The sequence below is a fragment of the Pocillopora verrucosa genome, chromosome 3, assembly GCF_036669915.1.
Source record: "Pocillopora verrucosa isolate sample1 chromosome 3, ASM3666991v2, whole genome shotgun sequence".
NCBI classification, from domain to species: Eukaryota; Metazoa; Cnidaria; class Anthozoa; order Scleractinia; family Pocilloporidae; genus Pocillopora; species Pocillopora verrucosa.
The window spans coordinates 17,364,898-17,388,768 of NC_089314.1; the positions used below are offsets into that span (position 1 = coordinate 17,364,898).

General features: G+C 38.9%; 3 protein-coding genes and 1 pseudogene across 6 annotated transcripts; 2 read left to right on the forward strand and 2 right to left on the reverse strand.

Annotated features, from left to right (window-relative positions):
* Positions 1-8,580: 8,580 nt before the first annotated feature.
* On the reverse strand, positions 8,581-9,834 carry LOC136279918 (sulfotransferase 1C2-like; annotated as a pseudogene).
* Positions 9,835-10,071: 237 nt separating this feature from the next.
* On the forward strand, positions 10,072-14,005 carry LOC131775452 (uncharacterized). Its single transcript, XM_066164478.1, has 3 exons — positions 10,072-10,126; positions 12,471-13,109; positions 13,305-14,005. The coding sequence occupies exons 2-3, from the start codon at positions 12,524-12,526 to the stop codon at positions 13,358-13,360; spliced, it is 642 nt and encodes a 213-aa protein (XP_066020575.1). The 5' UTR covers positions 10,072-10,126; positions 12,471-12,523; the 3' UTR covers positions 13,361-14,005.
* LOC136279613 (uncharacterized) lies at positions 13,790-18,304 on the forward strand. Its single transcript, XM_066163554.1, has 4 exons — positions 13,790-13,843; positions 14,145-15,627; positions 16,290-17,422; positions 17,556-18,304. The coding sequence occupies exons 1-4, from the start codon at positions 13,790-13,792 to the stop codon at positions 18,162-18,164; spliced, it is 3,279 nt and encodes a 1,092-aa protein (XP_066019651.1). The 3' UTR covers positions 18,165-18,304.
* A 941-nt stretch (positions 18,305-19,245) lies between these two features.
* LOC131775436 (neuropeptide SIFamide receptor-like) lies at positions 19,246-23,377 on the reverse strand. 4 transcript variants are annotated; one of them, XM_059091549.2, is made up of 3 exons: positions 23,148-23,377; positions 21,901-21,960; positions 19,246-21,010 (listed from the first exon to the last, which is right to left on the reverse strand). In XM_059091549.2, exon 3 carries the CDS (start codon positions 20,946-20,948, stop codon positions 19,818-19,820), a length of 1,131 nt encoding a protein of 376 aa, XP_058947532.2. In that variant the 5' UTR covers positions 20,949-21,010; positions 21,901-21,960; positions 23,148-23,377; the 3' UTR covers positions 19,246-19,817. The 4 variants fall into 4 exon arrangements, with proteins under 4 accessions (XP_058947532.2, XP_066020068.1, XP_058947530.2 ...); XM_066163971.1 differs by having other exon boundaries at positions 21,835-21,960; XM_059091547.2 differs by lacking the exon at positions 21,901-21,960.
* Between the last annotated feature and the right edge of the window lie 494 nt (positions 23,378-23,871).

The following is a 23,871-nucleotide window of genomic DNA, read 5'->3' on the forward strand; positions in this document are numbered from 1 at the left end:
TGGTCAATTTATGTAGAACACACCTCACTATAGTGTTGCTACACACTTGATCAAGCAAAACAATTTCATTTAATTTGATAATACTTTGTTCATCTGCACGTAGAGAGACTGTCAACACTGTTGACCTCATTCCTCTCTGCAAATTTCACTGCTAAAGACGCATTTTTGACATTCTTGTTATTTTAGAACACTAGTTAATAGGTGAGAACTAGGAACGGACCTCTAGAAACAGTCCAGGAAAGGGAAAGGAGATTTTCAAACGGCGTGCACATGTTTTTATGTATGAACAGGTATTTGAAAGCTATTTCTCGTGGCAGATTTCTTTTGATAACAAAACATTAGATTAGAAGCCAACTCACTGGCCTGGCTATTCGACGTGGAATAGTTTCGCCCCCTTAATTTTCCCTTTAAAGACTCTTTTTGGGTACGTCATGCAGTTCCTAGTCTCCTTCGCAGCCATTCGTCAGGACGTCACACAGTACTTTACCCAAAAGATGCCTTTAAGGGAGCATAGCGTGACAACCTAAAAGAAGCTACTCAGCTCTCCCTTTCAATGTATAAAATATCAATTTGTCCAGCCTTCAAAACCCAAACGTACTGCGACTGTCGCATAAATTGTCAAAAGAAATTGAAAGAGGCTCACATGTGACTTCTGCTCACCCGAAGAAGCCCACATTTTAACTTCAGTCCCCCTGGAAGGATTGTTGATGAAGATCACATGACTAAGGTCACACCACCGCGCTATCAGGCTAACCGTAAGGAAATTTCTCAGAACAACAAGCGAGAAAGAATTAATTGAAAAGATTGGAAAGGGCTTAATACATTATTGGAATAAGGTAAAGGTATGCGACAGAAAATTACTTTTCTTACTCCCCTTAACCCCTGATATACCGCGCATTCTATCCATGAAAGATCTTCGGGTGAGGAAAGAACTAGGACTAGAACTCTCGGTCTCGCACTTCTTCTGAGATTCTACTGTTCTAACTCTCAAAGAATAAGAATAATGGATTTCTGCCAATCAGTAATTTGTGAGCTTAATATCTCTTAATTGCCTTGTCATAATTCGAAGACCAGTGCAGCGTTTCAACAATTTGTTGCTACTCAGCGAGACAAACAGGAAGGAGGTAATATTACAGTTTCAGGGCATAATTGATGTGTTCCACGTTATTTTATTTTATTTTGAATAAGATCAATTAAGATAGGCTTCAGATATGATATATGAGCTTTGAAGAAGGTGAGGAAACCAAACGATATTTTCTATGGAAGCGTCTTGGTCTAAGCAGGCAATAGTAGTGCATGTGTTACGGTCAAATACTTCCCGCCTTCAAATAAAGATTGCGAGCCTGTTTTTGACATTCTCTACCACAGAACTCTTGTGAATTTTTCCAGGCAGCTAAATCACGGCTTTTAAATTTTTTGGTAACCACAATTAGAGGATCAAACGTAAAATATTCCGTTCTGAGCCACTTTTTCCTGATAAAATTCATCATACTATGACGATACTGCTATAGTAAACGTTAAATTTATCTGGACACTTCGATGAATTTATCAAATCCCGAGAAATATATACCGAAGTAGATCTCTCTCGATGAAGTATATGACCGTTAAAATAAATAGCTGTCATCCGTTACTTCAACCCGTTTAAAGGGTCAGTCCCCAAAATATTGGGGGCTTTTTTTAAATTTACTGCGAGATCATAAAGGTGGAGAACACAAAGAGAAACATCGATCTGGCTAAAACCTTTCTACCGAGTGTACCTTTCTTCTGAGTTTCCTGTACAAAACGAAGAAACCAGTGAAAATAAAACCAAACAAACCAGCAACACCACTGAGTAGACCGCCGACAATGACGCCGATACCACCGAGAGAGACCACTCGACCCCTTTAAGACAGTGAGGTACAGATCGAGCTAGTTTTAATTTCTTTGATACATGTTTGTGACAATTTATCTCGTTCTCGAGCTCTTTCAGACTCAGATCTCAGATCAAAAGGATTCCTTTGTACATGATGTTCCCATTCGTCTTTGTTTAATGGAAAATCTTCGAGCTTTCCTTCCGTGTACTTTATTGCTGTTAAAACAAGATTCTCGAAAGCAAACCTCAGTCACTTTCAATGACAAGAGACTGTGATCAAGTTAAATCTCCTTGATTCTTAGAGATGGCTTGCAGGACCAAATATGAGTTGTTGGCCCCAAGAGCTCAACTTTGGATTATGTTGTGCAACAACAGGAATACGGAAGAGTTCTTTTATTGTGCCCTAGGCGCTCAAGTAAATGTCAGATCAAACATTCTGGGTGCTTTAAAAGGCGCAAAGGAAGCGCAACGAGAGTTTCCAATATCGATGGAAGATTTCATAAGACAATCGGACATCTCGAGGAGCGTTCAGCTGGCTATTGGCAAGACGAAAGTCAGACTTGATCTTGCAATCTCGCTGACAAAGCTTCTCGATTGGATAACGACTATTGATCGAGAGAAAAGTCATGTTAGGCAGATGTTTGAAAACACTGATTACGCTTTGAAACTCTATAACAGAGCTCTTTCGAGAAGTTCTAAGTGTAGAACTTTGAATCAACATCGTTAGTTTTCTGTAGAAACTCTAAGATTCATCTACACATCGTAACTGATCTTTCAATTGAGATCTCCCTTTAATGCAGTATACTTTTTCCTTTTCCATTTCATCGATCAGACTGTATATCACAGTACAAAGAGGTAATATGCATCCTTTGTTTCGTGTTTGTTATTTAATTTTGCTGCTGGTCATAATTGAAATAGTTTGTGCTGGAATATTGGTACTGGATGTTTTGTTATAAGCTGGACATTACCTTCACGTAAAAAAATTTGTCTATTTTAACCTGTTGAATACGCGCGGCGAGTAAAACAAGCTTTCACGAGGAATCGACTTTTATGCAGTGAGAATGCTCAATCTTGCCTCCGCAGCCTGGGTTCAATGACCAGAACCTCCTCGGGCTGCACCAAGAGGTTTTCCTCGGGTTCGCCAATTTCCTCCTTCCACAAAAATCAATGGTTTTTGACTTGTTCTCCCTTCATGTTTTGTTTTATTTGATCTATTGTTTATTTGTTAGTGTTTTCTTCAATAATTCCTTTTAAACCTTTGCATGTATTCCGGTTCTTCAGTCTTTATGGTCCCCAGCATGAACTCAAAATGAGCTATAGTAACTATTCTGGATCTGATAACCCATTGGGTTTCAAATGTTTGAGTCGATATCTTTACGACAGGTTCAAATTCACGGACCAGTCAGCCTATCTAGTGAATGTTCAGTGCATGAATATGTTGGACTGTTTTGTGGAGCAAAACAATTGTAACCTTATTTGGATGGATCCTCATAACTTGCCAAGTCCAGCACCTTTTTCGTTTGGCGCCATGGGCCATTACTCTTTAACGGAGTCTTTATCTGGTTCTCTCTCTGCTCCACCTAGAAGATGGATTCATGGCAAAGTGCGCAAAAGAAGCCGTAAACGAACATTTCCCCATTAACCTATCTCTTGACACAGATTCGTAGTATCTCATGATTTCATTAAAAGTAGTTATCTCTTTTTCACAGGCGAATTATAGTGACTAGGGTTACTAAAATTCTCTCTAAAAGAATCATCGTGCAATTATACTAACAACCCTTCCTTGCTGTCAAGATAGCCTGCAGTTTATACACAGTTGCCACTGTTATTTTCAGTGTCATTGTTATTGTCGTTGTCGCTGTCTCGGTCACTGGTACTGTCACTATTATTTAAGTACTTTAATATAAGTGTGAGAGGTAAACTTAATTTGAATGCACATACCTTTTGAAGGTCTTCATATCTAAGGTATAGAACATGGGAATCACGTCTGTGCTCCCACCATCCAAGAACACGATCATTCCAGTGGTTCCACATGGCTAAGTAATGATTAAAAAATAAAAGACAGGTAAATGACACTGTTCTCTCTCTTGTTTAGCCAAATTTTATATTTCTTGTTTACCCTTCACTTGCGAGAGATGTACTGGCCTTATTACCGATACTAGTGCTCTGGACCCAGCTGGCATTGAGATGGAAAAGTTCAATACCGGGCTAGGTCATTATGTCGTGTTCTAAGGCAAGACACTCTTGAAGAACCTCTTTCCACCCAAGGGTATACATGAGTTCTGTTCAACTATCATTGGGAAATTGCAAAATGCTGGAAGGAGAAGGAATGCTCCGAGAGCTTGTCCCTCACAGAAGCAGAGGTGACACAACAATGAAAGTGCTTGCCTCTCACTAGTGGTTGGATGCCCTGCTCCTGAGGTTTTTCTCTACAATATTCCTCTTTCTTCTCTTCAAAAATCGAAGAACAACGTTGTTCTCCCAAAGAATTGCCGACCTGCGTCTTTACTGGCTTCTTCATTCTAAAGCCCTGACTTCTGTAATGAGACAAAACAGTGAAATATCTGCCTTAATCTTAAATAAATTGTAAACATTTCAGGCTGCTCTCTTTAAAAGCCTATTAATAAAAAATTGGTAACCAAGGCATAAGTGTACTTTTGCTTTGCTCATTAATAACCACATTAAGTTGAATTTGGGTCGGCTGCCTCTTCCACAAATGGAATGCGATCTTCAATTTTACCACTTTTGATCTCTCCCTTGTGATAAATCTGACAATTTCTTTAACTCAAGTAGTCCCTTGAACGAATACAAAACAACAAAAATAATAACTCGATTTTTCTCATTACTTTTCAGCAGGTTAAGGTTACAAAGACAAGTAATTAAGCATTCTACTGAAACCTGTATGGCTAGGATTTATGCAATTTTAGATTCCAATTTTAAGTAGCCTGCAGGCCCTCAGCTCTAATTAGCGCGAAAAGGCGCGCCTTTACCCTCCCCCCCGGAAGATTTAAGACGAGTCGGGGAGAGGTTTGCCGGAGGTCGGCATTATCATCAGTGCTAGACCCCGGCCCATTGCTGCTGACCTGTCGCCATCTCATGCTGCTCAAGGCGTAACACTACCGCGGGCGAAGGGACGCTCGTAACGAAGGTTGATGGAAGAAACACCGTTATACGTGATCGTTTCTCTCAAAAGTCAAACCTCGCCTTCAAGTCAACGCGGAGAATGGAAATATCGTGTTATCGAAACAAATAAAACCACGATTTTTATTATGTACAAAGACTAGATGAATGAGAACGACGGAGGTTATCCCTATCGAGGGCACTACCTAAATAAAATATAAATAAGCTCTAATAAAATAGATTTGTAAGAACTAGCGAATGTTTAACTTAATTGACAAAACGTCCTGGATTTTTATTGAAAACTTGATGCCTAAACCCTGCTCTTCAACTATCTCTTTAGGAAGCGCATTCCTCAGTCTGGCAATTGACGAGCCTTACGAGTGAAAAAATAAAACTCTAGCTAATGGGTGTGTTAACTTGTCTTCTTAGTGTCAGTATCTTACTTTATTTGTACATCTCTATCATCTACACGTAACGTATTGCTTCGGCCTTAAGCTTCAACTCAGTCACGCTTTTGGCTGTTGTAAAATACATGTAATGTTAAATCTGTAAAAAGAATCTCAGTTGGGTATTTATCGATTAACACGTTTTGGATGTAACTCCCGTTACAAAACTGGGACAAATGGCCACTCTACAATTTGGGTGAAGGAGCCTCTAGTTACAAACTTTACTCGTAAGTCGCTTAAATAATTGACTATAAATATTTTTGTTCTAACTTCAACTGGAAGAAATTAACCATAAACCGTAATTTGACCATCATCATGAAAATTAGTGGGAGATTTGGTGCGAACAGAGATAAAAACAATCCTAAAGCCTGGATCCCTGCAGTAAAATGACTCTATAATAGCAACGTGTTTGATTTTTGGCGCTGAGATACACTTGGAGTCGTCTAACAGTTCTAATCCAAAGTTGAGATCCTTTGAAAACCATATTTGTACGAAAAAGTTCCCTCCTGACGCTCTTTTTTGCCAACGTGTTGCTGAAAAGCCCAAGAAATGATATTATCTATCAGAGGCCTTCATTCGCAAATGGTCTTATCGTCTTGGCCGCTACATTCCCAAGGCTAAGTCACCGAAAGTTCGACAAATCTGGAAAATCGATGCTTCGCCATCGCTATTCTACCAGAAAACATCTATTCATTCTTTTCCTTCTAATATCTAACGACAATCAACTGAACCCTGGGCCTCCGCTACAAAGGAATTAGACATCATCGCTATAACCGAAACATGGCTGAGCCCGGATATAATGGATCAAGAAGTCCTGTCATCTAATTATAATATCTACCGAAAAGATCGCTATGGAAAGGGTGGTGGTGTTTTGTTAGTTCTAAGGGATAACATTTGCTGTTATAGACATTGTGACCTCGAAACGGACTATGAAATCCTTTGGTGTGAAGTCCATTTCAATTCCTGCCCAACATACTTTTTTGGAGTATACTACCGCTCTCCTAACAGTGATACCTAACTTGACTGGTCCAATTGCTAGAGAAATTTCCACCATTATCTAATATCCTTTTGCTTGGGGATTTTAATCTACCAATGTTAATTGGAACCTTGTAGCTCTATGACAGCCGGACATCATCAGCGATTTCTTCTGAGACTCTGTTATTGTTTTGGCCTCTCACAACTTGTGAATAAACCTACCAGAGGAGAAGCTTCACTGGATTTAATTTTACCCAACACTCCTGCTCATTTGGCTAATGTTGAGATAGACTGTGGCCTTGGAAATTCAGATCATAACGTTGTTTGCTTCGACTTTAATGTCTCTATAATGTCTTTTATGTCTTTCTAAGGCTCTTTTTACTGGTTATGAAGCCATGATCCGTCCAATACTAGAGTACACCTGTCAAGCGTGGAATCCTCACCAAGCATATTTCATTGAAAAACTTGAACGGGTGCAAAGGAACGTTACAAGATGGATCATTGGTAAAGACACTCCGTAAGAAGACCGACTGAAATCCTTGAGACTACCGACGCTAGTTCAACGCAGAGAATTTCTTAGTTTGGTTCAGCTTTTTAAGTTCATTGAATGACACTCTTCTGTAAACAGTAATGATTTCATATCCTTCAGTGACAGGCAATCAAGAAAAAGTCATCAGTATCAACTCTATAACCCTTTTTTAATCATAATATACTATATACGTTATTATTTAAATAAAGTTCTTATAAATAAAAGTTATGACTGTCACAGTTTGATACAGATGATAACTTTCATAGTGCCCATGCAAAGCAGAAAATTATGATGTGTCACAGTTCAAAGTCCAACTCAAGTCCAGATCCTTTCAATTTTGCCATTACTTCCTTCTCAATTCTCTCGTGCAACTCTGGGGTGAAGTGTTCCTTCCAGTTACCAACCACACCCTTCTGGAGAAGCTTTGGACCATCTTCCTTGCCACGTAACAAGTAACTTTGAACATTCTTCATCCTTCCTTTAAAAGTGCACTGCTTAGCAATGAGATCAGCAAGATCATCTGGCAGAGGCTGGGAAATATAATCACTCCTTCATTCTTAATCCATCTTTTAGAGCAGATAATTAGTATCTCATGATCTACTATACTTATAGTACAGAGTCTCCCTTATTCCCATATCAGGCTGGCCAAACCAGCTGCAAAAAGGGGGGTATCCTTGTTTTCAAGTTCAGGGGAACAGCTAGCTGAGGTTTGGTTAAAATATGGAACATAAAACGTATTACCTATTACTTATGCATGCCATGCAAATGTGCAATAAAATTGAAAGAGAGTAAAAGTAACTAAAAGTGTAACATAACCATCAAAACAGACCCCTAAATTGCTCCTCTTTGAGAGGTGACCAACACAGTGGGATCAAAATGGCATGACACTGGTAGTTAACCCTTAAACTCCCATGAGTGACCAAGACAGAATTTCTTGCTAAAATATCAATACAATGTCAACCAGATAAGTGATGAGAATAAAGAAAAATATCAATTTGGGGATAATTAGTTGATCCAATACTAAATTCTCTGAACTAACATTATAAGAATTGTATGGTTGACAGTAAGGAGAATTACAAATTTGATGTGGGAGTTAAAGGGTTGAGAGAAAATGAAGCTAAACCTAGGTGCATACAATACAAGTCATCAAACAGAATGAGCAGTTAAAAAATATATCTTATTTAATAATTAGTTTTATCACTGAGGTGTACAATTTTGCTTCCCTGAATCAAATGGTGTATTGTTAAGCATCTTCATTCTCATTTTTATAATTACCTTTCATTAGATAGATGACCCTTCATGTTCAATAGCTGTCAACTATTTCAAACTGTTATTTGCCATATAAAAAAAACAAAATACAAAGTACAAAAAAATGAATGAAATAATAACAGGTGTCTCTCCATAAACAGAGAGTTAACTTGAACTTTACATTAAAGGCATTTTAATTTACTTAATTGCATTATCTGACTTTAATGTTTGCTTCCCATGAGTAATTGTGGGCATCTAACAAACTCTTCTCATACATTTAATAATCTGTTCAAAAAGTTGAAATGTTCATATAATGTCTACTGTTGTTAATTTATTAAGTTTTGAAAATATGGTTTTCTCATAATTGTTATTCTTATTTTTGAATAAAAACTGGGAATAAACATAATTTAAATGCACATACCTTTTGAGGGTCTTCATATTAAAGGAAAAGAACATTAGGATCATGTCTGTGCTTCCACAATACAAGAACATGATCACTCCACTGGCTCCACATGGCTAAGAAATGAATTAAAACATAAAACAGATCAGTGACACTGAAGTTAATTCTCCAGAAAATTATCCCTAGTCAAACCAAATTTCATACAGTGAAACCTCCCATTCAGAGATACCCTTGGGACCAGGGCACGTGTCCCCTGAATTGATGTGTTTCCTGAACAAAGGTTAGGTTGGGATAAGCCAATAATAATTTGACCAGCCCAAAAAATAGCATCATTTTTTTTATTATTCTGGCTTCCAATCTGCTGAAATAATTTTTTCCAGGAGCTAGATAATGTATGAAAAACCATCTACATTTAAGGAGAATGAGGGTCTGGGCCATTATTTTTGCACATTCAGCAGTACATTGGCAAATTCCTAAAGCCAAGCACTGTTTACCCATGGGAAGCAAGGGATTATTGGAAAGCTGGTTATAGGTTGGAAACTCTAAGAAAATATATCTTCTACTGTGGCACAAATACTTTAATTTGGTAAAATGGCTCAAAGAATAAATTGAAGGAACTGGTTTCTACAATGTTGCTGATGCCAAGCAGTCTTATATCTTTTTTTCTCTGGCCTACAGCAACCTAAGTTTAAATTCTATAATTTTGTAAACATTAAGATTTTTTAAGCACACATCCCCTAGTCAGTGCAAAAAAAAACTCTGAAAGGTAATGTGCTTACTTTTGCCCTCAATAAACAGCTTCATGTAATATTCCCATGGCGCATTCAATCCTGTTGAGGATCCATGGCTTTTCACAAATTTATAGCTTGAGACTGCTGCATCTTTAGGATTATGAGCAATGTAAATATATTTACAGCTTGTGTTGTTGTTTTTAGCTTTAGGGATGGCTTCATAAGAGAGGTGGGTCTTTAGAAGACGAGGGCTAGGTAAAGTTTTAATGTCAGGCTGAGTTGAATCTGGGTTGGCTGCCTCTTCCACGAATGGGACACCATTGTGATAAATCTGCCAGACAATTTCTTGAACCCAGGCAGGGATAGCTTACAACGAACACATCGTCCGGTCTGGTCTGAAAACCAGTAATAAAGTCGTGAAGCAACTGAGGATCAGGGACGAAATATGCAGGAATTCTTAATCACAAGAGTCTAACAGTTTTATCTGAAGTCCACTCCCCTTCACTTTCCAGAAGAACTGGAAAAGTCGACATGGTGTCACGACGCACGAAAAATGTCACTCCTGCACGAACGGTAAACGAAATTCAAAGAGGCTAAATATTCACTTCTGCGGGCCAATGATTAAAATTTGAAGAGGCTCACATTGGATCTTTGTCTTCCTGACAAACGAAATCGGAAGTAGCCCATATCATCGGTGATCACATGACTATGGTCACGCCACTGCGCTGTCACGCTAACCGCAGGGAAACTTTTGAGAACAAAAAGCGATAGAAAATTAGTTTAAAAAATCGAAAGGGCTCAAAACATAGTGGGGATGAGGTAAAGGTCTGTAGCAGAAAATTACTTTGTGTGCTAAATTTACCCCAGATACCCCGCGCATTCTATCTATGAAAGATCTTATCGGAACGAAATTCTCATGTTCTGCCTCTTAATAAACAAGGCATGGATTCCTGCAGGCGTTTTCATGACGGCTTTCCAGTATTAGTATGTATGTATGTAAGTATTTCAGAAGCAGCTAGTACACAATGATACATTTTTCTCAAACATTTAACTGCAACTTTGAGAAAGAACATTATACATCCATGGGGATCAACCAGAGTATCTGCTATGATTTTTCTTCCTTTAAAAGACCCATGTAACAATGTAACAGCACTTAACTGCTTCTTGGTTTTTCTTATGCTAGGAAATGTTTGGTGTTTGACTGATCATTAGACAGGGGCATTTCAGGGCATACCTATTTGCCAGACTAGTAAATGTTCAAGAAATGCATGCCAGCTCTAGGCTTCTCTATTAGATTAAGTATGATCTTTGGTCTCTATGACAGATGCCAATCATTCACAACAATCTCCTAATTTACTCGGCATGTGCTAAAAAATGATCGATGACCAGGTTTACCTGTATATAGGTAATCAGTGGGAATGATGTAGGTTGCCAGGTATTATAACAACAGTTTCAAATTGATTGTTAAGCTTATGAAGGTGACCCATGATGATGTAATCAGAGCTTCAATTTTCTTTAAATGTGCTATATGCCACAGCTGTTGATTACATACATTTAACACATCACTCGGATTTAAAGTTTCTGATGTTTTCAAATTTGAACCTCAATAATCTGGACCTTGATAATTCAAAACTTTGATTATTGGGATTTTTTGATTGTGGGGACTCCCTTCTTCGGTCCCATCTTTTTCATGAATATCACTTTGTCACATGATAGATTCAAAACAAATTTTTTCCCAGCAAACAAAGAAGATGTACTCAATCAATGTTGATGCTATTCCATTAATGAAGCTTCGTAATATGATATAATTTGCAAAATGCATACCTGGTTAGTGGTACCTTTAAACAAAATGATTCACATCAGCATTTTAGCTCATAAAACGTTGTCATTGTAAAATATTTTTGTATATACTTTGGAAAATTTTGGCAATTATGCCAAATGATATGAGAAAGTACTTTGATTCTTGTTGAATATTGACTAAATGATCTGTATTCAGTTAATTCTTTATGGCTCATTTATAGTGATATTTTCAATAATCCAGACTCTTGAATTTTCTGAGCTATTTAGCCCAGTCCCCACAAATCTGGATATCAGAGGTTCAACTTCATATTAGGTGTCTTCTAATCAGTGTTGTTCTACTTTAATGGCCAGGCACAGCTTTGTAGAACACAAATAATGACCTTACAGGGTCATTATACCTTATTTTATAAGTTTTTTTTTAAATTTTTGTGTTGTTTGGCTCAATTTGGATTCCTTTTGCTAAGATTTATTACATTTGATCAGATTGAGATGTAACTTTTCAGAGAAGATGATGACTGGATTTGTTTTTGTCCATACTGCATGACACATACATGTATGGTTCCTATCAATATGACCTAGGAATAATTCATGAGTTTTTTTCAGTTCTAGTATTGCTGGACTTGCTTTGGTGTGTGTGCTTTTTCTTTCTTTTTTTCACTGAAGAACCGTAAAGGGTCTTATGCACAGTACAACTTAGGCTAGGATGATACCGTAGGAAACTTGCTTTTCTTTGCTGTGATTTGGGTTTGATCACCAATCCCTTTGTCACATGTGCATTGAGTCTGCAGTGGTTGCTTTTTGTCCTTTCTCAAAGGTATTTCTCCTTGTAATCAATTGTTTCTCTCCTGCCACGACAGCATTGCTTCAAATTTCAATTCAACTGAGAATGTTCAGAGTGAAGAACCACTATATTTATGTGTGCAGCTCCAGATTTTTTTTTGTTTAGTAGCTTTTATTTAGTGACACAGGGTCTGCAATACATTCAGAACTGAAGAAGCTCAATTCATTGCAATAATGGTAGCTTGAGTCATGAGCCAAGCTAGGGAAGCTCAAAATCCTTTCTTTAATTGTGAATCATGCTTGTAAGATAGTTAATTTTGCAGTCAAACCTAATATTTATGATATTTTATTTACTTTATGTACGAGTTAATTAGGACAGGGAATTTGAGGATGAGCAAAGTGGACAATGGACCATTACCCCCTTCAGAATTTTATGGGGTGGTTCCTGGAGGCAGAATCTAAAATGCATTAATGATTAATTATTAATTTATGATAAATTAATAAACTAATCAATCTTTCAATTAATAAATGATTAATTTAATCAATTGAATTAATCATTCAACCGAGGATTTTCTTTTTTTCCTTTCAGAACTCGGTCTATTTGCCTTAAGCTGTTGACAGCCTCATCTTTGGAATTTTATCATGAACGTTTCTGACAACCAGAAAAGATGGATAGTCTTCGGGATTGCTCTAAACAAGATTCTGATCGCAGAAATACGAGCGTTTGTTGAACAAGAGATTCAGAAGGAGTACGGAAATCTTCAAACCAGCCATAGCATCCATACTCAGAGCTACATAGGGCGACTCCAAAGGCACACCGTGGCTTTAAGGTATGAGAACATCAATGGAAACAACTCATTACCCAGGAAACCTGGTGGAAAGTATGACTGTTCCACGTTTGACTACCGGGTGACGTCCTATATTGACTTTGCCAAGCTGTATGTGGAGAATCACATAGCCAAGTTCAACGCATTTGACGAACATTGTGATGCGTCAGCTTTGCTTGCATTGCTTGGTAAAGTTCCTGTGTTTCCTGCTGTTGTCCAGACTGCAGCTGGTAATGTAAGGCAGGCCAGGAATTCCTGGGCTCACCGTGAGTTCAGTAAGTGGGACCTAACAGGTTTTCAGCAGAGCTTTGCTGACATGGAGCAGCTGGTGAAATCTTTGGGCCTGCTTAGTGCCGATGAGACTGCTGTCTTAAGAGAACTGAATGATTGGCAAAACAAAGGTAGCTTTTATTCCTCTTCTAAGTACCATTTGATTTAATACATTGCCTTACAGTTGACCAGATGGGAGTGTTTACTGTTCATTTCAATCTAACAGGAGAGAATACCAAACAAGAATAAAGGAATTTACACGGATTGTACGTAACATACTTACAAGATAAAGGCTATATCTCACAACGTAACTTCTTTTTAAACAGGAGCCATACTGTGTATGAATGCTACTATCGACCCCGATCTGGTAAAGGCTGTTTAGTACGATCTCATTGCTCTGAAGAACAGTGTCGACAACCTTACATCTAAAGTAGATGATGATGAACAGAAGCTACAGAGAGCCCTTCAGGAGGCTGTTACAGCCCTCGAGGAGCTGGCAAGTAGAGTTCTCCAAATCGAGGACAAGTTGAGTAAACTTCAAATAGAGAAAAAAGGCATGGAAAGACGTGTCACTAATTTAGAACAGCAGAAGAGCTCAAGCGACACCAAAATCAGTTATGGTAATAAGAACTTTTCTTTTACCTCAACTTACGCGAGGAACAGTTACTTACTAGATGAGACTAGCAGACTACTAACGAAGCAGATGCGCGTCCTTGGCTAAACTTTGAGTTGATTTCTCTTTGGAATGCAGTTGTAATATTTTTGTCTCTGCGTGCTAATCTTGAAGCGGATACCAGGTGGTGACAGACAGATGCTAAATCAGTTGAGACATGTGATTGCTACAAGAGATAACTGTTCACCAAGCGTATGTGATCTAACGTAATGTATCCCGCACTCCCTCCTTTCCAATGTTGCTAGCTAAGCAGTATCGTGTAAAACTTTGATGAAAAACATTGGCCCGGGGAAGGGGGACAGCATTTGGTTTTTGTCCTTCCCCTCCTTTAATTAAAAAGTTAGGCTAAGGATCGATTTGTCACACAAGCCTGACGAGTAAAACCAATTGTATAATATGTGCTGTGAGAAGTTTCCAATTGTAATTCCTCGTCGTTATAAATATTATCAGGCGCATGTACATCCAATGATATACGCATTCGATTCATTTAAAGAAAATCATTGAAAGTGCGTTGGGTGAGAACTTGTTTCCTTGCGATGTTTCAAAGATTGCCAGTTGTGAAGCAGACATCACCTTTTTTGCTGAGCGTCATCATCCAGATACAAGAAAGTGGTTTTTTGATGATTTCTACAGATGGTTTGAGAACCCAGGAGAGTCCAGAGCGTATGTACTTCTTGGCGATGCGGGAGTCGGCAAAAGTGTGATGGCCGGTGTCCTGGCACAGAAATCAAGAACGACTGGGAACTTAGCAGCTGCCTATTTCTGCCGCCACAATGATGGCACAAGAAACAATCCCAGGTATCTTCTAGGGACCATCGCTTGTCAACTTTGCAAATGTAATGTTCAGTACAATGAGTTTGTGGGAGGAGAGGGTGGTATTAGAAAGTTTTTAGGCAATTCTGCAATAGGTATACACGAATTGTTTACAAAATTGTTACAAGAACCATTAGCCAACTGCAATGCCTCTTGCGAGAGAATGTTGATCGTTATTGACGCTCTTAATGAGACAAAATATGAGTCCAGGGAAGATTTTCTCGATCTTATCAAGCGCCGCTTTCCAATGCTTCCGAAATGGCTTGTGTTTTTTATTACCAGTCGCTCAGAAGACACCGTGCAGTTCAGATTGAAAAAATACAATCCCTGCATTAAAATCTGTGCGGGGAACAGCGAAAATCTAGAGTTTTATAGACAGCACGAACAGGACATAAAGCTGTTTCTAGAAAAGAGCGTCGACTTCTCCTGTTTTCCCTACGCAGCGGATGACGTAGCAAAAAAGTGCAAAGGAATGTTTTTATGTGCCTTCTACATTGTAAAAGATTTAAATGCTGTAGCGCATTCAGGCGAGATTGTTCAACTTGACGATGTTTTCCAAGGAGATATTCAGGATTACTTTCTGCAAAATGTTAGCAGGGTGTTTCAGAAAGTAGGGGAGAATCTATATAAGAAGCTGTTTGGTTGTACGATAGTGGCCCCTTCTCCACTGATCCCAGTATTGCTCACTGAAAAGGAGTCCTCCCGGGAATTGTTTATTGATAGGGTTGAGGCAGGTGAGTATTTCAGGGATGTGGTGGTTGAAATTCTCTCAGCTGCCACTGAACATCAGCAATTGGAAAAACCCTCGGTCACGAAGGTCCTAATTGATTACTTTGTTGGTGTTGGTGTCCGTTTCTTGTGTGGTTACCAAGACAGAGACTCGCTGAACGTCGTTTTCAATTGCTTAACATGTTACCAGTTTCTTTGGAAGAGGATAGAAGGAAAGGGCAGTGAAATATACGCTGTAATCGCTGATCTCAAATTCTCAGTTGGTTGTCACGGGCTCAGCGACAAGCGAAAAAACGTTCTGCGAGAGATATGTCTTGCTCTTGAGAGCAACATTCATGTTCTTTTGGAATGTCAACACCTACATTTTTGCTTCAGTAACACGTCCCATTTGGTACAGAGGAAATTAAAGATTCCTGCCGTTGTTTCAAACAATGGTATGGAGTGTAGCTGGCTTCCTTGGCCGTCTTGTAAAATTCCAAACGATGTACACCGCTTTGCGTTGTCTCCTGATAACAAATTTCTAGCAGCAAATTTCTATTTCTAGCAGCCGGTGGAAGAGACTCACTTCTTTATATATTGGATGCGTGTACGCTTGAGGAGTTTCAAGAGCCGGTTGTGTTAGAAAGAATTGGTCATCTTGAGTTTCGCCCAGACAGTAAGTTTTTATTTTTCGGGTGGCTTAACAAAATGTTCTCTTTGCAGGAAGGTTGTGTGAGGGAGTTACCTCAATTTGCACACAATAACCATTATTATGTTTGGGGTTCATTCATTTTTGATGGCCAGTATGTTGTTGTTAAATCACGTTCTCCTGCTAGTATGCCCCTTTGTGCATTTTCCTTGATAGATATATTATGCTCGTGGGCCGCACATGAGATTCAACGAATGGATAGTTTTGAAGTTAATTCTCTGTTTAAATTGTTGGACCATGAAGGGTTACGGCGTGATTTTGAACTCATGATGGAAATGGGCGTTGAGAAGTTTCTTCATTGTGAAGTTCTGCGACTTGAAAACGCCCGACGAAGACGCTTATCATTTGAAAAAAGATACCAAGAGACATCCACACCACTCGTTCGTCAGCGTGTTATCAACCTCTAAGCCGACATTTTTCCTACTCAGGTTTGGAATGTGGAGACCGGAAGACCTGTACTAGAAGAAGCGTTTTCAGCGGATGTCCAGTTGAATCCATTTTTCTATCTTTGTCACTTGACCTGGGTCTCCAATTTGGAAATGAGGGAAAATCTGCATGGCTGGAATCAACGCTTTTCTCTCAGTGCGATTGCAAGTTTAAACGCTTTTTTTTTGCTCGCAGAGTGGAAGGGAAGATGGCACGATCTAATAGAGCTTAGCGTTTACGTCCAAGGAGAGTTTTTTTGTCCGTTATCGTGGGAGCCATATTTAATCATGCATGCCCCAAAATTCCAAAATAGTCCCTTCATAAAGAAGTCAAAGATTACTTTAGATCGCAAGTGGATTGCGGTGAAGCCTGACCTTATCAAAAAGAAATGCAATTTGTTTGAGAGGGTGTCCGACTGCGAGGATTTTAATTTTCGAAACCCCGTTTATGTTGTCGTGGAAGTGAATCAGTTTGCTTTCACTGATGACAGTCGCATTTTTCTTTACATCACGACGAACAAGTCTCTGGAAGCCCTCATTCTGAAGACTGGTAGTATCCTGTCAAGTGTTTCGGGGTTAATCCCATTGCACCTTGAACCTGGAAACCAAGCTGGCTTTTTTTTCCGTGCCAATCAAATGGAGAGGATTATCTTGATAAAGGACTTTCCTACAAGCCTTCTGAGGTTTCTGTTGTTTTCATGTGAAGCGAAACAAATTGAGATGGTGTTCTTTTCGTTTGACAATCAAGTCTTCCTTGAAAATACCTCTGTGTTGTTGAAACAAACAAAAACAGCAGATTCCGATTCGATGTCTTGTCATTCCTCACGAGTGAACCATGCTACAAAATACATATTCTGCTCTTCTGCGTTGGGCGAAAAATTAATGGCTAGGGAAAGAGGTGGTGAGATTTTGTTGTTTTTCGGAGATAAGGCCACTCCAGTAGTCGTGAGGGCGGCAGATCATGAGTGTCGCGTTACTTCTCTTACATTTTCTGTGGACGGCGCTTCACTTCTCGTTTGTACGCAGATGGCTGATAGCTCTCCGTGTTTCTTTGTTTGGGATGTCCATAAGGAGGTTTTGATGGAATTTTTTGACTCCCCTCTGGGCTTTCAGCCGGTGCACTGTTGGTGCTTCCCAAGGGATGAAAAGAAATTAATAATCTGTGTTGCGTATCAAATCTCAATCTTCGAATACGATAAGCAACCACTTTGTTCGTTATTAACCTTGGAACCCCCTGGCCCTCTCCGAGAGTTTGACAAAAATAACCCACTGCACAGTGTCGACAGACAATGAGGCACTCGCCTGCTGCATTGCCGACAGAATTCTCGTCCACGCGCTTAATACTCATAAAGAGCCCAGCCTCATGGAATTACCACGCGGTCACTTTGGACGCATTGAATTCTGTCAGTTTTTGAAAGAACGTCGTTACCTGATCTCCTATGGCGTGGATTGCACCGTGTTGTTGTGGGATTTGGGTGAGTGGAAAGCTGCTGCATATACCATAGTTGCGCGAGGACGAGAAAGTATCTTGGGCATGGCCATGTGCCCCTCAGAGGACATGGTTGTCTGTTTGACTGCTTTTGGACGATTTATCGTAATAGATCTTTGTGGACTTGTCAATGATAAACCCAAGGAGTTCCCTACTTCAGTGTCCGCGAGTAAAGAAATGACGAGCGTGAGAAGTTTTGGGCGATTTGATCGACTAAAAGATCCAATGACGTTAAAAAATTCTGGACAATCCTCAAATGATTCGAAACCTATAAACTGGACTGAATATTATGAAGAAATGAATGTAATTGCTGATGAGAATACGGAGAGTGAAGATGACCTGAATGAAGACCACTTATATGATGACTGAAACATTGATTTCCATTTGAAAGGTTTTTTCTCAGATCCTTTTAACCAAGAAGCGTAAGTGTAGAGGTTGGAATTTACCGTTTTACTGCCTTGGTTTCTTTGATAAAACATGTTTTTGTAAGATGTAGTCAAAGCGTACTCCTTAAACTGCGTGCGGTTTCTTAGCTGTCTAAAGTCACATTTCCATAAACCTTTAAAAACGGAAACTCGGGAAAAAGGTACCACGAAACCGCAATGGTAGCTGAAACTCGAAACATACTTCATTGCAAAATTCGGGGGAAAATTTGCAGAGTATACTAAGGGAGCAGTTTAACTGTAAATGGTAAATGAGTATATTTTAGATACTCTTGACAGGAATTGTGATGCAAATCTCATAATTTTGAAATTTTTGCTGTAACATTTTTGTATTGATGCTTGTTTTAATTAAATGCTGTTAACAATTATACAGTTGTGTGGTTGCCGGCCTTTTTTAGTTTTATTACTCTATTTTATTTGCCGATTATGACTATAAAACCAAATAACTCTTAAACTGCTTAATACCCTTGAAGTTTAATTGGTCAATCTATACATTACACACCATAGTGTTGCATGTCAGACGCGTGATCAAACAAAATCATTTCGTTGAATATGGCAGTACTTCATTTATTTTCACTTAGAGAGACAGTCAACAACGTCGACCCAATTTCTTTCAGATTTCACCGCTTCACATGCGTTTTTAGTCATTCTTCAGTGTCATCTTAGTGATTCTCTTCAGTTGTGTGAAATAGGAACGGATCTACAGAAACATTCCAAGATAGGCACAAGGGATTCGCAAGCGGCATGGATATTGTGTGGTTCAATCTTATCCTTGGTTCAAATTTTATTTTCCTTTGTTTTTGGGTATTGTAATGTATGATAATGAGTTTGAAACAAAGGAAAATAAAATTTGAACCAAAGATAAAATTGAACCACAACAGATACATTTTTCGTGTATTGACAGATTTTTGAATGCTACTTCTCTCGCTGCTTTTCTTTCGGCAGCACAAAAAAAAAAACATAAGAGCCTGGCTACTCAACGTGGAATAATTTCATCCCCCTCAACTACCCTTACATGACTCATCTGAATATTTCGTGCTGCTCCCAGTCTCCTTCGCAGCCATTCGTTAGGATGTCACACGACACATCCTCAAATAATGCTTTTTTAGGAATTTCGTGACATCTTAAAGAACGGCTGCGAATGAGGCTACTCAGCTCACCCTTTCAAAATATGACTTATCATAAAACTGGAACGCACTCCGAGTGTCACATCATTGTCAAAAGGTTTCGTTATCAGCAGTCGGTAGAGTGAAAAAGAGATTTGATGTTTAACTCTTGAAACCTTGCTTTCCTCTAATGTTTCCTTAACCCTTTAGCCCTTAGTGATTAGCAAGGAATTTCTCCTTACAATATCACCCCTGAATCAAACATTAAGGTCAGGAGAATAAAGGAAATGATGGCTAATTAAAGAACCTCTTGTTTGTTAATCAAAATTAGTGTCAGCACCTTAGAAAATGTATGGAGAACAGTATGGAAAGTGCATACTGATGTTAAAGTGTTAAGGGTTGACATTTACATCGAGAACCTGGATTGATCAGATTGTTCAGGTGTTATCAATATTTTCATTTGTCTCTTCCTCTCAGTCAATTTCGTGTAGTGAGCGCAGCTGAGTAAGTACAACATCCTTTTGAGCTGAGTCCAGTCCATAGTTAATTGTTCCTCTGACAACTGAGTACGATTCTCCTCTGGTTGGGGGTGAAGTCAATACCACTTCTTTTTTCCAGCGACAACGGTAAGGAGAAGCGCAGAAAACTCGTGAAAGAATCGTTAAGAAACCGTGACGGTAGCTCTGATTGAAGATAAAGTAGGTAAAAAAGTTCAAAGCGCCATTACAGTGTACTAAATACTGAGTTACAAAGCGAAAGTTTTTATAAAGACAAAGTGAACCTACGGGACCGAAGAGATCAATTGATAGATACACTACAAACGGTGACATTGAAAAGAAAAATACCACCACAATTGCCAAAGACATCTTAAGAACATTGCGATTTCTCTTTTCGCGGTGGCTAAAGTGGACCACTAAATTCCGTACCCCATAAAGTGTCTGCTTTCTCAGCTTTTGTACTATTAAACCATATAAAGTTGTTATCAGAATCAGCGGTACCACATAAATTAATGTTATCAGCAGTAAAAAGACGATTTTCGCAACGTCTCGTGACCATCCTAGAAAACAGTATGTTTTACCGTCGTCAAAAGTGCGAATCTGGAATCCGTAGAGATATGGGGCGTGGATAACTGCTGATATCAACCATATGAGCAGAATAACGTATCTCACTTTAGGTTTGATTTGCGCAGCTTTTAGTGGGAACCAAACAGCATAGAAACGGTCCACCGCGATCGCCACTAAGGTCTGAACGGAGACCTGCGTAGAAATGTCTTGAAAGAATGCTGTGAGTTTACAAAGTACTTCTCCGAAAGCGCCATCAATAAGCCATCGGAGATTTCCGTAGATTATCTCGACGTTGGCCCGAGGCATGGCGAATATTGGAACCAGGAGGTCGGAAACGGCCATATTTACGATGAGTAAATTTGTAGTGGTTTTCATTTTGTCGTCCCGATAAACTACCATGATGATCAAAGTGTTTCCAATAAGTGACACCATAAGGAGCAAGCAGTAGGCTAACGTCTTGCAGATTTTAGCTGCCGCAGGATCCTCTATTAAGATGCAGGATGACACGTCGTTCCCGCCAGTAGTATTGTTTACATTCATTCCGGAGACTGTTGTAGAGCCTTCACCGAATTACCGAGTGATGTGGCAACTTTGATATCTTTCTAATGAAAACCACAACAACTGAATTAGTTTCGCAGAGTGTAAAGGCAGATGACAGAGTGTTAACGTATTGAAGTATTCGATTCAACTCTACTTTGTGGGATGGCTGCAAGAAACTTGAATTTAAAGTTTTATAATAGGACAAAGGAAAGAAATGAACAAGCGACGTCATCTTTCGTTTCTCTTGAATAATTCATCCTAAATTTTTGAAGGTTGTCATTTGGAATCCGCTTAAATGTCTTTTATCTCGTAAATTACCTTAGTTACTATTTAGTTTGATTTTACCTTTACCTTTTCAATGCTTTTCCACACTACCCCGCTATTGTTTTGAAGTATCCTTCCAGTTCTTCTAAGCAATAAAAGTGCTCCTATTTATTTAAAATTTCAATTTTCCAGTAAGACGTTTGATCGCAAAAATGCAAGGCTGGATCTTCAGCATTCGTGACGGAACGCGAAATTATCAAAACTGACCAAATCAAAACGGTAAACGGTCATTTGAACTTAGGAATGATCATAATAAGCCAGGAGCCTGCGGAGCCAATTTCCTTTTCCGTGACTCGTTACTGTCATTATAGTCAGTACGTGCTCCAAACTTACTTCAGGCCGAAACATTGAATTGTTTTTAATGTTAGTTCAGGCTGTGTTTGCATTGCAACTTGTTTAATTAAATATGACTTAAAGAACTTTTTTGTTCTTTTATGTCAGCTAAGACTTGAAAACACAGTTTGGTTTGCGGCACGGAAAGGTCAGCGGAAAAGGTGATAGTTTAATTGACGCCATTCAAACGTGAACGAAAACGGGTAATAGCATAACTTGGTAATTTTACCTTTTTATGGAACATGTTGGAATCTAATGTCAAAGACGTTTATCCGGCCGGAAATATCAAACTTACAGGGTTAAGGAACTTTACAACTCAATCTGTTCAAATCAATTCGCTCTCAAAAGCAATGACCTGTAGAGAGAAAGATTCGCTTAATCGCGTAATACCATTAAGTATTGATTTGAAATATTCCAAATATTTAGTTTTGTTTGTATTAGCCTATACGGCGATGATTCGTTTGTTCATGTACATGTTTCTTGGTCTTAGCTCTTCCAAATTAGCTATAAGAGCCTCTCTCGGACGCTTTCGTTTTTTAATGCTTCCGCTCGATAAGGAAAGGCAAAGGGAAACTGGACAGAACACCAAGTCAATTTGATTTAAGTGATATGTCTTTGGTTTTATTAATGAAAGGAGCCCTTTAAAATCCATCGACGGTGTAAATTCATAAAGGTGCATGTTCTACGATCTTTTGCGGATAAATCTTCGACGTGTTTTCAACCAAAGGACCCTGTCTAAAACCAGGCAATATTTTTAGTTTTAGCTCCAGGCACAACGTTTTCTTTCTAGCCACATTTCTGTTTTTGAATCAGCAGCCATAACAATGGAATGGCAAACCTTCAAATTAACGAAGTTTTCCCGTCGCAAGTTAAGAAGATTGTTTCTGATTTAAAAGCTGTCAAATGTTTATCAACCTTTGGCACCAGTGCCGCATGATGATCGTCTACGCGACTTAATAAAGAATTTTTTTCTCAATCCTTGATCATCAAAGATTGATATGATATCATATGGAATATGACCAAAGCCCTTGCCCGCAAAACCGAGATTACTATGATTGTAAAATTGCATCAAGATGTTACTACAATTACGGTCGGTAGGGTTGTCTACACTCAAAAGCTATTTCAAAGCTCCATGTCTACAAACTAGCTGTGGTGTATTCTTCTTTAGAATAAAAACAACTTCAAAAACATATCCAGAGAGTAAGGGCGGCTTGAATTTGAAGGGAGAATTAGCGCACAGTTACTGTAGGAAATGCCCAAGTTCTTTTTTATATAAATATAGCCTGGCTGAATTTGGTTTGAAGATGCAGAAGAACCCCGCCGAGCAGAACTGTCAAGGAAAACGTAAAACAGCTTTGGACACCGTAGAGTTCCAGTTTGTGGATACGACTAATTGTAAATTACTGAAAAGCGTACTTCAAGGGAAGTAGAGTAATTAAATTTTAGCGGAAAGTTCGAGTTGAAACCAGATCGCCAAGCTTGAATTCGTGAGGCTCCAGTGCTGGGCAAAGTAAAACAAAAGTAGCCGAAACACTAGCCTACCTTTCTTCTCTGGAACGACGCAATTCTCGTAAACGAGGTAGCGGAAACAATCACATACGTGTCCGAAGGGAAGTCGCCGAAGAAGTCAAACAACCCTGACCCTAACCCTATGAAGCCTGCCTTGGTTATTGGTCAGATAAATTGGCGTCATCGTTACTTCAATCTCACTGATAGTGATGGCTCTCACGGTTACTGAAAAAAGGGACTACTTTTAAATCGATCTGGAACGACTCAAGATGACGCAAAAACCGTCAACACCTTGACTCCATCTGTCCACATGTAAATCCAAACCAAACCAATAAATTTACATTGGGCTGAGGTACATTGACCTTTACGGAGAAAGGCAATTTACTAAATGTTTATCAGCTAATTGTTTTGAGTGTCAGTCGTTAAGCCTTGCTATATTAAACTGTCAAAATATCGCAATCATACGCCAAACACAACGATAGTTTCTTTCGTTTACAAAGTGTTAATAGATGGAAAATTTAATTAAACTGACTCCAAAACGAATAAAACCAGCAGTATACCTATGGGACATGATTGTTGCCATGGAGGCTTTGGGGCGACTTGTTCCTGTCTGTCTGAAATGAAGTTCACCCATTTATCGACAAACTTCTTCCATTTAATTTTTCATAGTGTAATATGGAAACCAAAACGTCTTCGTTGAAACTTGTAGTGATTAAAATTACCAAATAACAAGTTCTTAAAAACCAAATATCATAGG

What these genes read in the sequence shown, in the direction of transcription:
- LOC136279613 (XM_066163554.1), top strand. Translation starts at nt 13,790, where the DNA reads ATGCTAAATCAGTTGAGACATGTGATTGCTACAAGAGATAACTGTTCA. An exon ending in GAGATAACTGTTCACCAAGC is followed by an intron (nt 13,844 to 14,144) that starts GTATGTGATCTA and finishes ATTCATTTAAAG; the next exon opens with AAAATCATTGAAAGTGCGTT. An exon ending in CCCCTCTGGGCTTTCAGCCG is followed by an intron (nt 17,423 to 17,555) that starts GTGCACTGTTGG and finishes GCCCTCTCCGAG; the next exon opens with AGTTTGACAAAAATAACCCA.
- LOC131775436 (XM_059091547.2), bottom strand. Translation starts at nt 20,948, where the DNA reads ATGAATGTAAACAATACTACTGGCGGGAACGACGTGTCATCCTGCATC.
- LOC131775452 (XM_066164478.1), top strand. Translation starts at nt 12,524, where the DNA reads ATGAACGTTTCTGACAACCAGAAAAGATGGATAGTCTTCGGGATTGCT. An exon ending in GAATGATTGGCAAAACAAAG is followed by an intron (nt 13,110 to 13,304) that starts GTAGCTTTTATT and finishes CTTTTTAAACAG; the next exon opens with GAGCCATACTGTGTATGAAT.